Source organism: Molothrus aeneus, chromosome 23 (assembly GCF_037042795.1).
Source record: "Molothrus aeneus isolate 106 chromosome 23, BPBGC_Maene_1.0, whole genome shotgun sequence".
NCBI lineage: Eukaryota > Metazoa > Chordata > Aves > Passeriformes > Icteridae > Molothrus > Molothrus aeneus.
In genome coordinates, this window is record NC_089668.1 from 1,309,838 (window position 1) to 1,325,350 (window position 15,513).

At 54.0% G+C, this 15,513-nt stretch overlaps 2 protein-coding genes across 2 annotated transcripts; both read left to right on the forward strand.

Moving 5' to 3' along the window:
* Positions 1–3,898: 3,898 nt before the first annotated feature.
* On the forward strand, positions 3,899–9,755 carry CNR2 (cannabinoid receptor 2). Its single transcript, XM_066564943.1, has 2 exons — positions 3,899–4,004; positions 8,467–9,755. The coding sequence occupies exon 2, from the start codon at positions 8,533–8,535 to the stop codon at positions 9,580–9,582; it is 1,050 nt and encodes a 349-aa protein (XP_066421040.1). The 5' UTR covers positions 3,899–4,004; positions 8,467–8,532; the 3' UTR covers positions 9,583–9,755.
* A 1,276-nt stretch (positions 9,756–11,031) lies between these two features.
* On the forward strand, positions 11,032–15,498 carry FUCA1 (alpha-L-fucosidase 1). The gene is made up of 8 exons (XM_066564890.1): positions 11,032–11,380; positions 12,020–12,154; positions 12,346–12,483; positions 13,104–13,209; positions 13,553–13,753; positions 13,894–14,084; positions 14,268–14,367; positions 15,254–15,498. The coding sequence occupies exons 1-8, from the start codon at positions 11,037–11,039 to the stop codon at positions 15,392–15,394; spliced, it is 1,356 nt and encodes a 451-aa protein (XP_066420987.1). The 5' UTR covers positions 11,032–11,036; the 3' UTR covers positions 15,395–15,498.
* Positions 15,499–15,513: the final 15 nt, after the last annotated feature.

Sequence of the window (15,513 nt, forward strand, 5' to 3'; positions counted from 1 at the left end):
CTTCAAATGCTGATTTTTAAACCCCCTTCCTTTTCAAAGGTCTCGATGTAACATCTGTGACTCCTAAGCATGTGACACTACATCGACCTCAGGTACTCACGGGCAGGCTGGGATGCTGTAGCTGCTCCAGGATCGTGCTGTGCTCACCCTGATGTCCTGCAGCCCTGCAGGTGCTGCAGACCCAGTTCCAGAGGCAGAACCCTCAAACGCTGCTGAACAGGACAGTGCTTCCAAACCCACCCTGCTGTGACACGTGGTGCCACAGACTCAGTGACCTCCACTGCATCCTCTCGTAACCTGCACACAGCACAGGCAGGAGTTTTCTATTGTGCAAGTGTCTGCCCTGTCTGGATGATTCCACTTCCTCCAGGCAGTCCAAAGATGGCTGCAATAAATCCCAGCTTCCCTCGTGTTCCCAGGGAGCTTTGTTACCCAAATCCTCCTCAGCTCCCCACCACGCTCCTGCTGCCACAGTGACAGCACCTCAAGGAATTCCCCAGCCACTTTTATTTTTCACTCAGCACCTCCACTCCCTCTCAGAGCAAACATTAATCCAGCTCAGGGATGCAGCTCCATCTGTGCTGGCACTGCCCCAACCAGCAAGACCCAGTGAAGACAAAGCCTCCAGAGCTTCATTAGCCCCAAATTAAGATGCTCCCAGCTGTGGCTGAGCTGGATCTCAGCACACACACACACTCCTGGCCGAGTGTTTCAGTGGAGCTGCTGAGCGTGGATGCTGCAGGAAGTCTGCAGCACGGATGACTCATTTGTTAAATCAATAGTGAACCATTGCCCCAGTTTTATTTCACAGTGACGAGTTTCCGGCAGTGGGTGACTTTCAGTAAACCCAAGATATTTACATTTTGTGGCTCCAAGAGCCCCATGACACACTTGAAACTCGTTAGACGTTTCCACCTGAGCCAAACATTAACCAGATTGTTAATCTAAGTTTCCTTATGAGGGAAACGTGTGAGCTTGTGTTTTCTTTAAAATCTGCATGGAAGCCCTGGGTGTACAGTAATGTTTAGAATATCCTTTATTCTGCCTGGCAGAGGACCCGTGTTCATTAAATGAAGCTCAGGATATTCACAGCAGTGAGCTACAGGAACTGAGCACACATTTGAACCTCTGCAGGGTAAATAGAGAAGAGGCTCAAGAACCCAAACAATGTGATAAAACTACGCATTTTTATTGTTTAAATCTCATTATAAGTATATTGATATACGCTTTAGACGTGAATTAAGGTGGTGTCCACCAGCACCTGAGTCAGATCAGCTCCAGAACACGAGTTCCATCCTCTGCACTGCTGGATCTCGTGAGTGTGAGATCACATCCAGCCCTGCACTGTGCGTTGGTGCGTGGGGTGTGCACAGCACCCAGCAAACAGCACCAGGAGTAAAACCCCCCTGGACACCGACAGAGCACTCAGCCAAAGCCCGAGCCCAGGGGGTGTAAAGGGCTTGTGCTGAAGCAGCTTTGTCACAGCTGACAGCTTTTCCCACTCTGGAAAACAAACACATCCAGGCACGACTGCCGAGTCACACCCTGTTTTCTGCCTCAACAGCGCCTCGTTCAGAACCCACACCGGCTCTGAGTCACAGAGCCCTGCAGGAACCTTCAGCCCATGTAAATCAATATGCCTGGTTCACGTCCTGTCAGCAGGGAAAACAGTTCTACCTGAACCCTCCTCCCTCCACGAGAGCAGCAGAGGTGTTTGTGCACAGGAGAATCCCTCAGCCAAGCCCCAAACTCCTGTTTGCTCTCAGGAGCTGTGCTGAACACGGCAGTAAAGATGGGTTGTTGTTTTTTTTCTGAGCATTTTCACTATGAGTGCAGTAGAGTCACTCACCATGGCTCTCTGAGTCACACCTTATCAAGGTGAGCAGTGCCCGACCCTCAGCCCTATCTGCACCACCCAGTTTTTAAATTCAGCCCAGCAAACACAACAGTCAAAGGAGGAGGAGCAATCCCTGTCCTCCCACAGAGCACGGACACCCTTCCAGCAGGGGCTGGTGTCTGAGTGTCCCAGCACAGCCCCAGGGCTCTTCACTCTGCTCTGGGACAGAAACTCCTGCACTCCTGAACGATACCAGGCTCACAGTCCCTTTCCTTGAAGCATTGCTTCAACCCCGAGCATGGGGCTGTTCCCACAGCAGGCTTATTCCAGCAAAAACCCTTTACATTACAACAATCAGCTCTGATGGTTTTCCTTTAGTCTGGCAGGACAATTTTTGCTATAAATCAGAGTCAATTCAAAAGCTTCTAACTATGCTGCCATAATAATATATCTTTCCTGTGACACAACAGTTCTCCCTGCAGACAGAGGAAACTTGGGTGCATGTTTCACAGGATGCTGCTGGATGTGAAGCTGTGTCAGAGCAGGGAATGATTTGGAGCTAGGTGCTGCTGTTGGAACTCAGGACCAGCATAAATAATCTTTCTGTTTCTCACCTGCTCTTTACAATCTTGCACCTGCTCCTGCAAAATTTCTCAGTTCCTGGAAACAAGAATGGAAGAATTATTTTTTAGGACAGAGCTGACAACCCATCATCTCCTGTGCTTCCATCCCAGCCCGTGATGCCTCTCATGGTTATTGTGGTTTCCAGACCCCCTCCCAGCCCCGGAAGGCTCGGGCAGTTCCCTGCAGAGCCGGGGAACCCCCTTTTCCCGGCCGGGGGCCAGGAGGAAGCGCCGAGTTCCCGGTTCTGCCTCCTCCTCAAGCTTTCCCCGGGCGCTGTCCGGGTTTCCCTGGAGAGGGCAGCCGAGCACCGCTGAGCTCCGGCGGCTGCTGCCGAACCCCGGAGCCGCACGCGGTGCTCGAGGGCGAGGAGGCAAAGCGGGCTTTGGAGAGGACGGGGTGTAACCGCTCGTAATGCCACCGAGTGAGGGAACTGGGATGCCAGCAGGAGGGAAAGTCGAGTTCCCAGCTGGGGAACCGCGCTGCTGGGGCTGGGATGGGGCTGTGGGGTGGCTCTGAGGGTGGCAGAGCCAGGTAAGGAGCAGCCAAGGGTTAAAGATCACGTCCTTGCTTCGCCTCCAAGGTCCTCACTACAGCCTGGATGGTCACATCCAGCCACAATGCGGCCAGCTCCTTTGGGATTTGGGGCCAGCTTGCCTGTCCCCGCTGACCGGTGATACTGTCCCAGGTGTCACCCAGCAGGGAAAGCTGTCCCTGCTCTCCAGCGGCACCAGCACAGCCCAGCCCAGCCGAGGGGGGAAGTGGTCACTGGAGGAAGGATGGATGGATGGATGGATGGATGGATGGATGGATGGATGGATGGATGGATGGATGGATGGATGAGAGCAGGTACAGCAGCACTACAGCCTCTGCAGCCCCGGGTCCTTCCTGACCACACGGATTGTGGAGCTGAAGACCTTGATTTTCCTTCCACTTGAAGAGAGAAAATCACCTCGTTCCTCTGGCATGAGTGGACTGTGTACAGAGATATTCAGGGGCACAGGTGAGGTTTGTGCTGCTCGTGGAGCTGCAGGCACAGACAGCAGATTTCTGATCCTGCCCTTAGACCTGCACACAGCCAGGTACATCCAGATTCTTCCACATCTGCCTCCTTGCTTTTTTTCCCCCCCATACTTTTCCATGTTCCCAGGGAAATCAGAAGGAGGACCTGAATGTCTCTTGCCTCAAAGTCTGCAGTTACAAGGAGAAATGAGAGGGACTGGGAGGACAATTTCAGCAAGCCGGAGGGTTTGGGTGGTTGTAGATGTGGCACGAGCAGGCAGCAGAACACAACACCCAGAGGAGAAGGGAGGAAGGAAAGAAAACCCGACACACATTCTCCGAAAGAATGTGACAGAGAGCAAGGAAGCAGAGGAAGGATTCACACTGATGGATTTCCAACCCAGGGGAATAAACCAGAATGGTTCAAGAAACGCAGACGAAACCAGAAGTGCCGTGAGAGGAGAGGGAAGCAGGCGCTGTCCGCAGCTGCAGCAGCTGCCCTGAGAGCCCGAGCCATGGGAAGCCCCAGAGCATCGGTGGGGAGGTGAGTGGTTTGTGTTTGCTGACCCACAGCATCCTGCAGCCCTGAGCCCTTTTTTCATATCACCCCTGAGAGCCCTCGGTGCTGCCGTGCACAAGGCAGGCTGGGGAGACTCGGCTGCACGGGAGATTCCTGGGATTCTCTATCAGCTCTTTGGGATGAACTGCAAGGCAATGTGTAACAGAGGCTGGGAAACTGGTTTTTAGGATGGATCCTTTCTTAAGGAATGAAAAGTAAGTGCTTCATAGCAGGCTGTGGGTTAGCTCTTTACAGCTGATTTTGGGAATTGTTAATGTTGGAACTGGAGTGACAGGACAAGGGGGAATGGGTTCCAAGAAATATTTCCCTGTGAGGGTGGGGAGGCCCTGGCACAGGGTGCCCAGAGCGGCTGTGGCTGCCCCTGGATCCCTGGAAGTGTCCAAGGCCAGGCTGGATGGGGTTTGAAGCAACATGGGATGGTGGAAGGATGGCACTAGCCAGGCTTTAAGGTCCCTTCCAGCCCACAGCATTCCCTGATTCTCTGGCAGAGGTATTTCCAAATGTCTCACAGGGATGTGACGCTGAGTTCAGTGTTTGTGATGGTTTTGGTGCAGTGAGAGCAGCCCTGGTTTGCCCTGCTTTGTACCCAAAGTTGCACTTGCAGCTGCTCTGCACCCACCCCGTCCTGGGTTTCACTGTCCCTCAGGCAGGCACAATGGGCAGAGCTGATAAAGAATCAAATAATCTTCAGTGTGGCATTTGAGGCAGACAGGTCTTACATCAGGGAGGGAATTCCACTCGGCGTCATTTAATGTGGTCAGGACAAACCAGGATGAGCAGCTGATTCCAAAATAATGGAAAAACTTCTGCAACTAAACCAGGAAATCACATATAAACTAAAATGTTTGTAAAGCAAAAGATACTTTGTTTCTTCAGCAAGTGAAATTTGCAAGCATTAGTGACAATTTTTTGCATAAATCGCTGCACATGTTCGTAGTAGGTGATCATTTAGGACATTTTATTTTACTGTAAAGCTCAAAACTCTCAGATATTCTGAACATGAAATATTCAAGAGCACTTTCAGAGTGCTGCAGGCACAATGCACTGGCTGATTGCAGCAGGAAAATTTAATTTTACATTATCTAAGCAACTGGTACATAACTTTTTAATCAGCAGGATGCTGTGGTGGCTCTGTGAGGGCAGAGCCATCCCAAGTGGAGCAGGATTGGTGCTGCTGTGTGCAGGGCACTGCCAGCCCCACAGCTGGAATCAGTCACAGCGAGGCACTGAGAGGGAAAAGGACTCCTTCATTTGGAAATTGAATTTCCCCCAAAGCCTTTGGAGCTGTTAGGCTGGAGTGAGTGGGCTTGCAGCAGATCTGATGGGAGGGGAGGTTTCCCTCTGCAGTCACTGGGGTGCATCAGGAATATGTTGCATTCCCAAGTATCTGATCTGGGCTCTGTTCCTGATAACTCACTCCTTGTTCATTCCCTGCTGTTTGCTGGGGCTCTGATCTTGTTGCCAAGGGGGTCTGATCTTGTTGCCAAGGGGGGTCCCTATTGCAAGGCCACCTTATTTTGGCAATTATTCCCTACCCTGGGCCTTCCTGCTGGCAGGAGATGCCGTGCTGTGATCAGAGAGTTCATCCTGTGCAGAAGCCCAGGGAATCTCAGCTCCTCTGTGCCACAGCCCCTGGAGCTAAGGGCCAGACTTGGCTCTTTCTTGTGGAGCTGAGCTCTCAGCCCATGGGGCTGGGACTCCCTGGGCTTGCCAGGCTGGATGCACAGCTATGCCTGGGGCTGGAATTCCTGAGGAAGTGGAGATCTGCTCTTGGCAAGGGGTTTCCACCCTGGAAGTGGGACTTGTCCCATGGAGGATGCTGCAGGTCAGCTCTCCCCTAGGAACCAGATATGGGCTGGCACTTTTCCCAGGAGCTAAGGCAGGCAGGGGGCAGAGGCCACGGTCAAACAAATCCAGGGGCCCATCTGACAAGAGGAAAATGTCCCCTGGGCAGGGAAAAGCAGCTTTGTGGCCAAAAAAGCAAAAAAAAGGAGGGACAGGCAGTGCAAGGAGAGGAGCTCTTGGCACTGCCTGTGTTTTCATGCTTGTGCAGAGGAGACCTTTAGCTGGAACAAGCTCTGTGCTTCCCTCATGGACACAGGAGCTGCAAGGAGGGTCTGGGGAGCAGAGATCTGTCCTTGTTATTCAGCCTGAGACAGAACAGATGTGGAAGAGGAAGATCAGGGCTGGCTGATTGCTGTGAGCCCAGCACACGACTTTGAACTGAGCCTTATCTGAGTTTTTACAGCGTAGTGGAGAGAGCTGGGCCAGGACAGGCAGCACAGAAGTTATTTTAACATTATAAGCAGGTTCTCTCCCCTAGCAGCATAACATCAGGGATGGCATTTTGCTACCTTGACTCCCTTGCCTGGTGTTCAGTGGTTTCCAGGCTCCTAAGGATGTTAGCTGGATATTGCACAACTGCAGGTTTGAGGATTTATGGTGGTCCTGGGAATGCTGGCTGCAGGTAATGGATGCCAAGGTGATGCTGGAGGCTGCTTAATGAAGAAATGTCTTGGTTTGGATGCTGGGGTTTGGTTGGGGAGGTTTGGAAACTCGAGGCAGTTGGTCCCTGGTGAGCCCTGCTGTATGAGAAGTCCATCTGCCTGCTAAATCCATCTCCCTCCAGAGGGAGGGATGTTGTCAGGTTTAATAACAGCAGTTGGTAATTCCTGCTGCCTGGGAGGTGTTCCTGAGAAGGGCTGCAGGAAACAGCAGCACTGAGATCTGAGGGCAACATCCGCTCCTGTGTTGTTACCCCATGCAGGAGCCTGATGTAAGAGGAGGGCAGCTTGCTGCAACACTCAGCCCAAAGTCCAGGACTCCTCCAGCCTGGAACACCAAGAAATCCCAGTCAGGAAATCAGGATTGCCCTGCTGTGCCTGAAACCTGCACTGAACAGCCACCACTGTCCCAGCCCTGACCGGCAGCAGGAGTCAAATGTGGGGCTGGGGCTCTTCTCTGTCACCTCCTGGGCAGCCTCTCGAGTCATTGGGGTATTTTGCAACTCCTGAAACACAGGATGAGAGATGAGTGTTGGTGGAATCAGTGGGGAAGGAAGTCCCCAGGCCAGTTAAAACACCCATGTTTTATAAACCCATCTCTGCTGAGATGTCACGGACTGAGGTTTGCTGGGCAGTGCTGGCTGCTGTCACCTCCAGCAGCAGCTGAATTTCACATTGCAGGCAGGAGAGGGGCACAGGAGGCTGGAACCCACAGCCCTGCCCTTGCTCTGTGGCTGTCACACATCCTGGCCGTGCCTCGGGTGTTTGGGACATTTCCTCTTTCACAAGAGAGCCCAGGGCAGCGAGGGACAGTGAATTGTTTGTTCTGGGGGAAAGGGAACGCTGTCAGCTCAGTGCTCTCCTCCAGCAGAGGGAACTCACGATCCCATTGCCTGCATGAGGGATCCTGGAAGCTTTTAGGAAGGGGGGTCCTGTTCCATGGGCTTGGGCACAGCATTTTACTGTAATCCAGGCAGGTTTGGGGTACCCCACAGCTGCCTCTTCGCCTGCTTGTTGTAGTGTGTTTTTACACAAGTGTGTTTTTACACAAGTCCACGATGACCTTGTTCCCTGAAATCCAAGGCTGCACAACTTGCTTTAAACACCTTTCTGTGCAATCCACAGAAAGAATGGGAGAAAATAACACCTCAAGGAGAGGTTATGAAGATGAAGGGGGTTAAATTGAGCTGCAGAACTGCAGAGAAAAACCCAGCTCTTGCTCAGAGTGCACGGAGTAGCTCAGCATCTGCCCCGTGTAAAATCAGGCACTTCCTTCCATCACACCTCTGCTGAAGCTAAAAGTGTTGATGAAATTACCCTCATTCTGGGTGTGGACGGGGGTTCTTAAGCTCAGGTGGTCTCAGTCCTGCATGTCCCCATTTGTATGTCCAAGCTGTACTCCAATATCGATCTCTAATTAATCTCTAATAATATCTATTAATCACTCTGACAACACTAATCCTAACCCTAGGCAGGAAGAGCAGTCCTGGCCTGGGGCTGCTAGCAATGAAAAAGCCGTGCAGGCAGCCATGTTGTGGCAGCTTTGCACTCCCCTTGGGATGCCTTTCGCAGCTGTGGTGTCCCCTGAGCCACCCCTTCCAGTGCTGCTGGCCCTGAGCAGTGAGTCCTGGAGGAGTGGTAAGACCTGGCTCAGGATTTGTACAATTCTCAGGGGTGCTGCTTCCCTCTTGTGGTGTCCCACCGAGGTGGTACAGCCAGGGTTCCCCTGGGCTGTAGGAAATGGGTCTCAGCCAAACAACCAGCTGGGAAAAGCATGGAAGTTGGCTCCAGTGGTTGGGCAGTGGACCTGAAAGCAGCTCTCTGTGGGCTGATTTCATTTTCCTTACTTGCCTCTACAGGGAAGAAAGTATCTTGGGTAAATGTATTGCTTGTTAAGTCCTCTTCACCTCCACCTTTTCCAGAGCACCTGAAGAAGTGCAGAGGGAAGCAGCAGGCTCTCTGTGAGCTCCCAGCTCCAGGTAACCGCCATGGATTCTTGCAGGATACCTGCAAACGCCTCCAAGTGCAGCGGGAACACCATGGAGTGCTTCATGGTGCTCAGCACGCAGGCACAGAAAATAAGCATTGGTATCCTGTGTGGCCTCTTTGGGACAATGTGTGTTTTTGAGAACTCCCTGGTGCTCTACCTGATTTTCTCATCCCCTGGGATCAGGAAGAAGCCTTCCTACCTCTTCATCGGCAGCCTGGCCCTGGCTGACATCCTGGCCAGCATCATCTTTGTCTGCAGCTTCGTGAACTTCCACGTGTTCAACGAGGCTGGTTTCTCCAAGGAGGTGTTCCTGCTGCAGCTGGGAGGGGTGAACACGTCCTTCTCTGCCTCCCTCAGCAGCCTGCTGCTCACAGCCCTGGACCGCTACCTCTCCATCAGCCGGCCCTCGGAGTACAAGCTCCTGATGACCAGGAAAAGGGCCTGGACAGCCCTGGCCGTGCTCTGGCTGACCTGTGCCATCATTGCTGGCCTGCCCCTGCTGGGCTGGAACTGCTGCACGCTGGATTCTGCCTGCTCCGAGCTGTTCCCCTTTGTGGATGACAATTACCTGTCGGGCTGGATCTGCTTCGTCGTGGTGCTGCTGGGCTGCATCGTCTGCGCCTACGCCCACGTGCTCTGGAGGGCTCGCCAGCACGTGGCCTACATGGAGAAGCACCAGGCACAGGCAGAGAGGCAAACCAGCCGCATGAGGATGGACGTGATGCTGGCCAAGACCCTGGCCATGGTGCTGGCTGTCCTCATGCTCTGCTGGTCCCCCGTGCTCGTGCTGATGATCTACAGCATCTTCGGCAGGCTGAGCGACCGCCTGCGCAAGGTGTTCGCCTTCTGCAGCACCCTCTGCCTGCTCAACTCCATGGTCAACCCCATCATCTACGCCCTGAGGAGCAAGGAGCTCTTCTCCTCCCTGAGGAGGGTGTTGTCCCACTTCAGGAGGCAGCTGAAGGCCCCTGAGGAGAGCCCAGAAGCAGAGAGCACCCACAAGTCCTCGGTGATAGAGACCGTCTGCGAGGACACTCATGCCATGTAGGGAGGCACCGGGGGAGATCCACCCACTCAGCCTGGAAGGAACAATCTGGATCACTTTTCTTTTTATTTTCCCTTCTGATGGGAGTTGAGGGAAGCTGTGATGGGGAGACAGCTCCTGCTGATGTCACCCTTCAACACTGGGGCATGAAGTGCACAGACTTTACTCTCAGGCACAGGTTGGGATTGTTGGGGTGTCCTGTGCAGGGCCAGGACTGGATGGTCCTTGGGGTGTCCCTTCCAGCTCAGGATATTCCATGATCCCATGATAATCTCCCCCCAGGGAAGGTTCAGGTTGGACATCAGCAGGAATTTCTTCATGGAAAACCTTTGGAAGGAGCTGCCCAGGGAGGTTTGGAGTCCCCATCCCTGCAGGTGTCACCTGGACATGGCACTCAGTGCTCTGGGCTTAAGGACTTGGCCAGAGCTGGGGCAGACAGGACCTTGCAGGCAGCACATTTCTTCCAGCAGATTTCAGGAGAACTGACTGAACCACACAGGTGTTTGTGGGATGTTATGTGATTAAACATACAAGCCATTTTCCAGGGTTTTCTTCCTTTTCTTTCCTGGTGTACAAAGTTCTCCAGGTGACAAGTTTAAGCCCAAACTGGGGCAGATACTTTGAGCATGAGGAACTCGTTTGGGGTTGTTTTTCTGCAAATTACGCAAAAGCAGCACTTTTAGCTGACGGACAATGAAGTGGGACAGGGCCCTTCGGCGGTGACCTGGAGCAGCTGGGCTCCTGCCAGCTCCAAAATGCCTCCAGCAGGGATGAGCCTGGCTGGGGCACGGCCTCGAGGCCCTTGCACTCTGCCCTGTGTCCCAGGGGATGCACTGCCCAGGCTCCCCAGGGAACGGGCACAGGCCCGAGGCTGCCAGAGCCCCAGGAGTGTTTGGGCACCGCTCCAGGGATGCACAGGGTGGATTGTTGGGGTTATCCCTATGTTCCTCCATCCCTTCCCAGGATATTCCTCAATTATTTGGGTTATCCCTCCATCCCTTCCCAGGATATTCCCTGGTTGTTGGGGTTATCCTCGAGGTCTCTACATCCCTCCCTGGGATATTCCCTGATGGTTGGGGTTGTCCATGATGTCTCTCCATCCCTCTCTGGGGTATTCCCCGATTTTTGGGCCATCCCCGGTGTCCCTCCATCGCTCCCCGGGACATTCCCCGATTGTTGGGCCATCCCCGGTGTCCCTCCATCGCTCCCCGGGACATTGCCCGATTTTTGGGCCATCCCCGGTGTCCCTCCATCCCTCCCCGGGACATTGCCCGATTTTTGGGCCATCCCCGGTGTCCCTCCATCGCTCCCCGGGACATTCCCCGATTGTTGGGCCATCCCCGGTGTCCCTCCATCGCTCCCCGGGACATTCCCCGCCGTGCCCGCGGGCAGCGGTCGGGCCGCAGCCTCGAACCCGCGGCCCCAGGGAGCCGCGGCGCTGGTGACGTCACGGGGCCATGGCGGCGCTGGCCCTGCTCGGTGTGGCGGCCGCGCTGGGCCCGGGCCTGGCCGCGCCCCGCTACCGCCCGGACTGGGCCAGCCTGGACGCGCGGCCGCTGCCGGCCTGGTTCGACCGGGCCAAGGTGGGGGTGTTCGTGCACTGGGGGGTGTTCTCCGTGCCGGCCTGGGGCTCCGAGTGGTTCTGGTGGCACTGGCAGGGCCAGCACGATGCCGCCTACGAGAGCTTCGTGCGCCGCCGCTTCCCGCCCGGCACCACCTACGCGGAGTTCGCGCCTCATTTCACCGCCCACGACTTCCAGCCCCGACAGTGGGCACAGCTCTTCCAGCGGGCCGGGGCCAGGTCAGCGCCGGGATGGCCGGAGCTGGGGACCCTGAGGGGATAGGGGTCCCTGAGGAGATGGGTGCCATGGCCGGGGGTCCCTGAGGAGATGGGTGCCATGGCCGGGGGTTCCTGAGGGGATAGGGGTCCCTGAGGAGATGAGTGCCATGGCCGGGGGTCCCTGAGGGGATGGGTGCCATGGCCGGGGGTCCCTGAGGGGATGGGGGATCCCTGAGGGGATGGGTGCCATGGCCGGGGGTCCCTGAGGGGATGGAAAAGCTTGGGAAGCATATGGGGCTGTTCCCAAGAGGATGCAGGGGTCCCTGAGGGGATGGGAGGGGCAAATCTGGGGATTCCTGAGGGATTGGGGGTCCCTGAACAGTGCTGGGCGTCCCTGAGTGGTCGTGCCCAGGGTGCTGAGGAGATGACAGGTCTTGGTCCTTGCTAAGTACTTACTGTTCATTCTTTCCCAGCATTAAAATCCACTGAAAGCCTCTCTTATTCTTGTATTTGCTTCTAAGTCCAAGGGATAGTGTCAGAGGGCTCCTCACAGCGTGGTTATCCAGTGCCTTGCTGTTTTAGTGACTGGCTTTGCAGTGGGGCTGGGAAATGCCTCATTTGCTCCTTTGCCATCCCAACCAAGTCCTTTTCTCCTCTCAGATACGTGGTCCTGACCACCAAGCACCACGAGGGCTTCACCAACTGGGGGTCACCAGTGTCCTGGAACTGGAATTCTGTGGATACAGGGCCCCACCGGGACCTGGTGGGAGAGCTGGGAGAGGCCCTCAGGGAGAGGTAAGGCCCTGCCAGGGAGCTCTGCTCTGAGAGCAGTGACGCCTCCTGGCTCTGCCTGACAAACAGCAGAAGACCCTGTGAAAAATGGAGTGCTTGCAAATGATGAAAAATTATAATGCCAGTAATTTAATTTCCACTGCTTCTCAATCCCCACTGAAGCCTCACTCTTCCCTCTGTGTTTTGTCCTTCAGCAACCTCCGTTATGGGCTGTATCACTCCCTGATGGAGTGGTTTAATCCTCTCTACCTCGCTGACAAACAAAATGACTTCAAGACCCAGAGCTTCGTTTTAAAGAAGACGATGCCAGAACTTTATGACCTTGTCTTAAAGTAAGAGCCACATCCAGTTCAGAATCACCAGCATTTCCTGGTTTCAGTTCTCTAGAGAAAGGTGCAAAGTGGGTGCAAAGAAGAGAAATGTTGATTTTTGATGAGGCAAATTCTCTTTGCTAAGCAGTAATGATTTGTGGTAATTAGAAAAGGGGTTCACTTTTAACCTGTGGAAGGTCTAATCTGTAGAATAAGGCAGGGACAAATTTTTCCTGCAAAAGCAATTCCTTTTAATCCTGCCTTTGTGCAGAGGGGCTGGAAGTGGAACAAACTGTTCAGTATTTAGTAGACTAGAAAAGTGATTTCACTGGGAATTTACATCCTTGCCTTGCTTCCCCTTGCTGACAAAAATAAAAGGCTTGGGCTTGTGAGTCGTTGTCCCAGCTCAAGAATGTGCACTTTGAGGTGCCAGATTCTGGATTTTTGGGGAGAACTGCACCCTGTTTTGAGCTGTGCATCAACACCTTGTTCTTTGCTGCTGCAAGAACCTCCCTTAGAGCTTTGTGTGAAGCAGAAAATGAAGCAAAAACCTCCTGGTGATGCCAGGCAGTGGGAAGGGGAAGAAACAGAGTGTGGCAGGAGCAGATGAGCCTTTATGAAACAACATCTGTCTCCCTTAGATACAAACCAGACCTGATCTGGTCGGATGGGGATTGGGAAGCTCCAGATTCCTACTGGAATTCCACCTCTTTCCTTGCCTGGCTCTACAATGACAGCCCTGTCAAGGTACCAGTGCCTGCTGCCCCTCCTGGCATCGGGTGGGTGTGGAAGGGCAGGAAGCTGTGGGGTGTGTGATCAAACCAGAAACCTCCTTGACTTTTGCCAAATGTGTTTTATTCTCTGACAAAAAGAGAACCTTGACTGTGCTGCTGGGACAGCTCCACCGACCTTTGATGGATGCTCAGCTTTGTTGCCTCAGCTCCTACCTGAGCAGAGGGAGGGATTCAGCCTTCTCAGGAGGGTTTCCATTACACAGGGCATTTTTAGGGGCTTCCTCAGGGGCGTGGCTGCCAGCTGGACAGCCCAAGAACAAAGGGATCTGTGCCCTGAGCTGTTTTCCTTCTCTCAGGACACCGTGGTCGTCAACGATCGCTGGGGTCGGGGCTGCTCCTGCCGCCACGGGGGTTTCTACAACTGTGCTGACAAGTACAGGCCAGGCACCCTGCCAGAGCACAAGTGGGAGATGTGCTCCTCCCTGGACAGGCTCTCCTGGGGCTACCGCAGCAACATGAGCCTGCCTGAGGTGATGGATGAGATGAGCGTGATTGAGGTGAGAAACCTGACATCAAAACAGCCTGGGGGAGGATTGCTGGGAGTGAGGGGCTTCTGGAGCAGCTGATGAGGGTAAAACTGCTCAGTTTCTGTGTTGTCTGAGGTGAAGATAATGTTATCTTGCGTTATCTGCCACAGGAGCTGGTGCAGACTGTGAGTCTGGGTGGCAACTACCTCCTCAATGTGGGACCTACAAAAGAAGGGGTGATTGTCCCCATCTTCCAAGAGAGACTCCTGGCCCTTGGGAGGTGGCTGGACACCAATGGGGAGGCGATTTATGAATCCCAGCCTTGGAGGGTGCAGGTGGAGAACACCACAGACACAGTCTGGTAAGGGCTCTGCTGCTCAGACAGCTGAGCTGATGTTTATTTCTCCTCTTTTCCTAAATTTGGAGTTGGGGGCAGTGGGTGACCCCTGTGTGGTGACAGAGGGCACAATTGTGTTCTTGTGCTGCCTGGAAAGGTGGGGTTTGTGTCTGGTGCCCTTCACCTGCTGAACTCCTGCTCTCCCAGGTACACCTCCAAGGGACCAGTGGTCTTTGCCATCTTCCTGCTCTGGCCTCGGGACAATGTCCTGCACCTGTCCTCACCCATTCCATCCCCAGGCACACAGGTAAGGGACTGAACACACACTGAGACCCATCTGGGAGTGTTTGTGTGTGGGAAGGGCCAGCCTGGATTTGTTCAGGAGCTGGGGGAGTGGGGAGGTGTGGTGGTGTTCACAGGGGTCTTAAGATGAGGGAAGAGAATCTTGACTCCATGTTTCAGAAGGTTTGATTCATTATTTTATGATATATATTATATTAAAACTATACTAAAAGAATAGAAGAAAGGATTTCTTCAGAAGGCTGGCTAAGAATAGAAAAAGAAAGAATGAATAACAAAGGCTTGTGACTGACTGAGACAGTCTGGACAGCTGGGCTGTGATTGGCCATTAATTAGAAACAACCACATGAGCCCAATCCCAGATGCCCCTGTTGCATTCCATAGCAGCAGATAACCATTGGGTACAGTTTGTTCCTGAGGCCTCTCAGCTTCTCAGGAGGAACAATCCCAAGGAAAGGATTTTCCATAAAAGATCATGGCTGCAGGGAGGTTGTGTGCCCTGGGCTCCTTGCAGCACCCCAGGCTTTGGCTCACGTGGCCCAGGAGCTGCCAGCAGAGATTCCTGCCCTGGAGAGTGTTGATCCTGTTGGTGCAGGGGAGGGAAGCAGATGCCCCCCGAGCAGGAGGGGCTGTGCTGCAGCCCGGGTGCAGTGCCCTGCTGCTGGCAGATGGCGCCGTGACGCAAATGTCGCAGTGGCCTTTGCTCTGAACAAACAGGGGCAAAGCATCAGCAACAAACAAACCCCAAACAACAAACTGCAGCCTGCTGCGGCCTCCAAACACCCCGTGTCACCCCTGTGCCACGTGAGCCGTTCCTGGGACCTGCAGGGGCTGTGGGCTGTGCAGAGGGGCCTGCTGAGCTCCAGCTGAGTGTCCCCTTCCTTCCTCTGCAGGTGACACTGCTGGGGTTTGCTGGCACTCTGGAGTGGCAGATCCAGCCAGGGACAGGGATGCTCATAACCCTGCCCTACATGCTCCCATCTCCTCTCCCTCCTCAGTCTGGCTGGGTGGTGAAGCTCGAGGGTGTGAAGTGATGCCTGTGGGGGGATTACAGCATCTCCCACCGCCTTTCTTTTTGACTGAACCCAAGAGGATTTTTATGTTTCACGTTGAATACATTGTTTTTCACTTGAAAGGATCTCTCCTCCAGTCT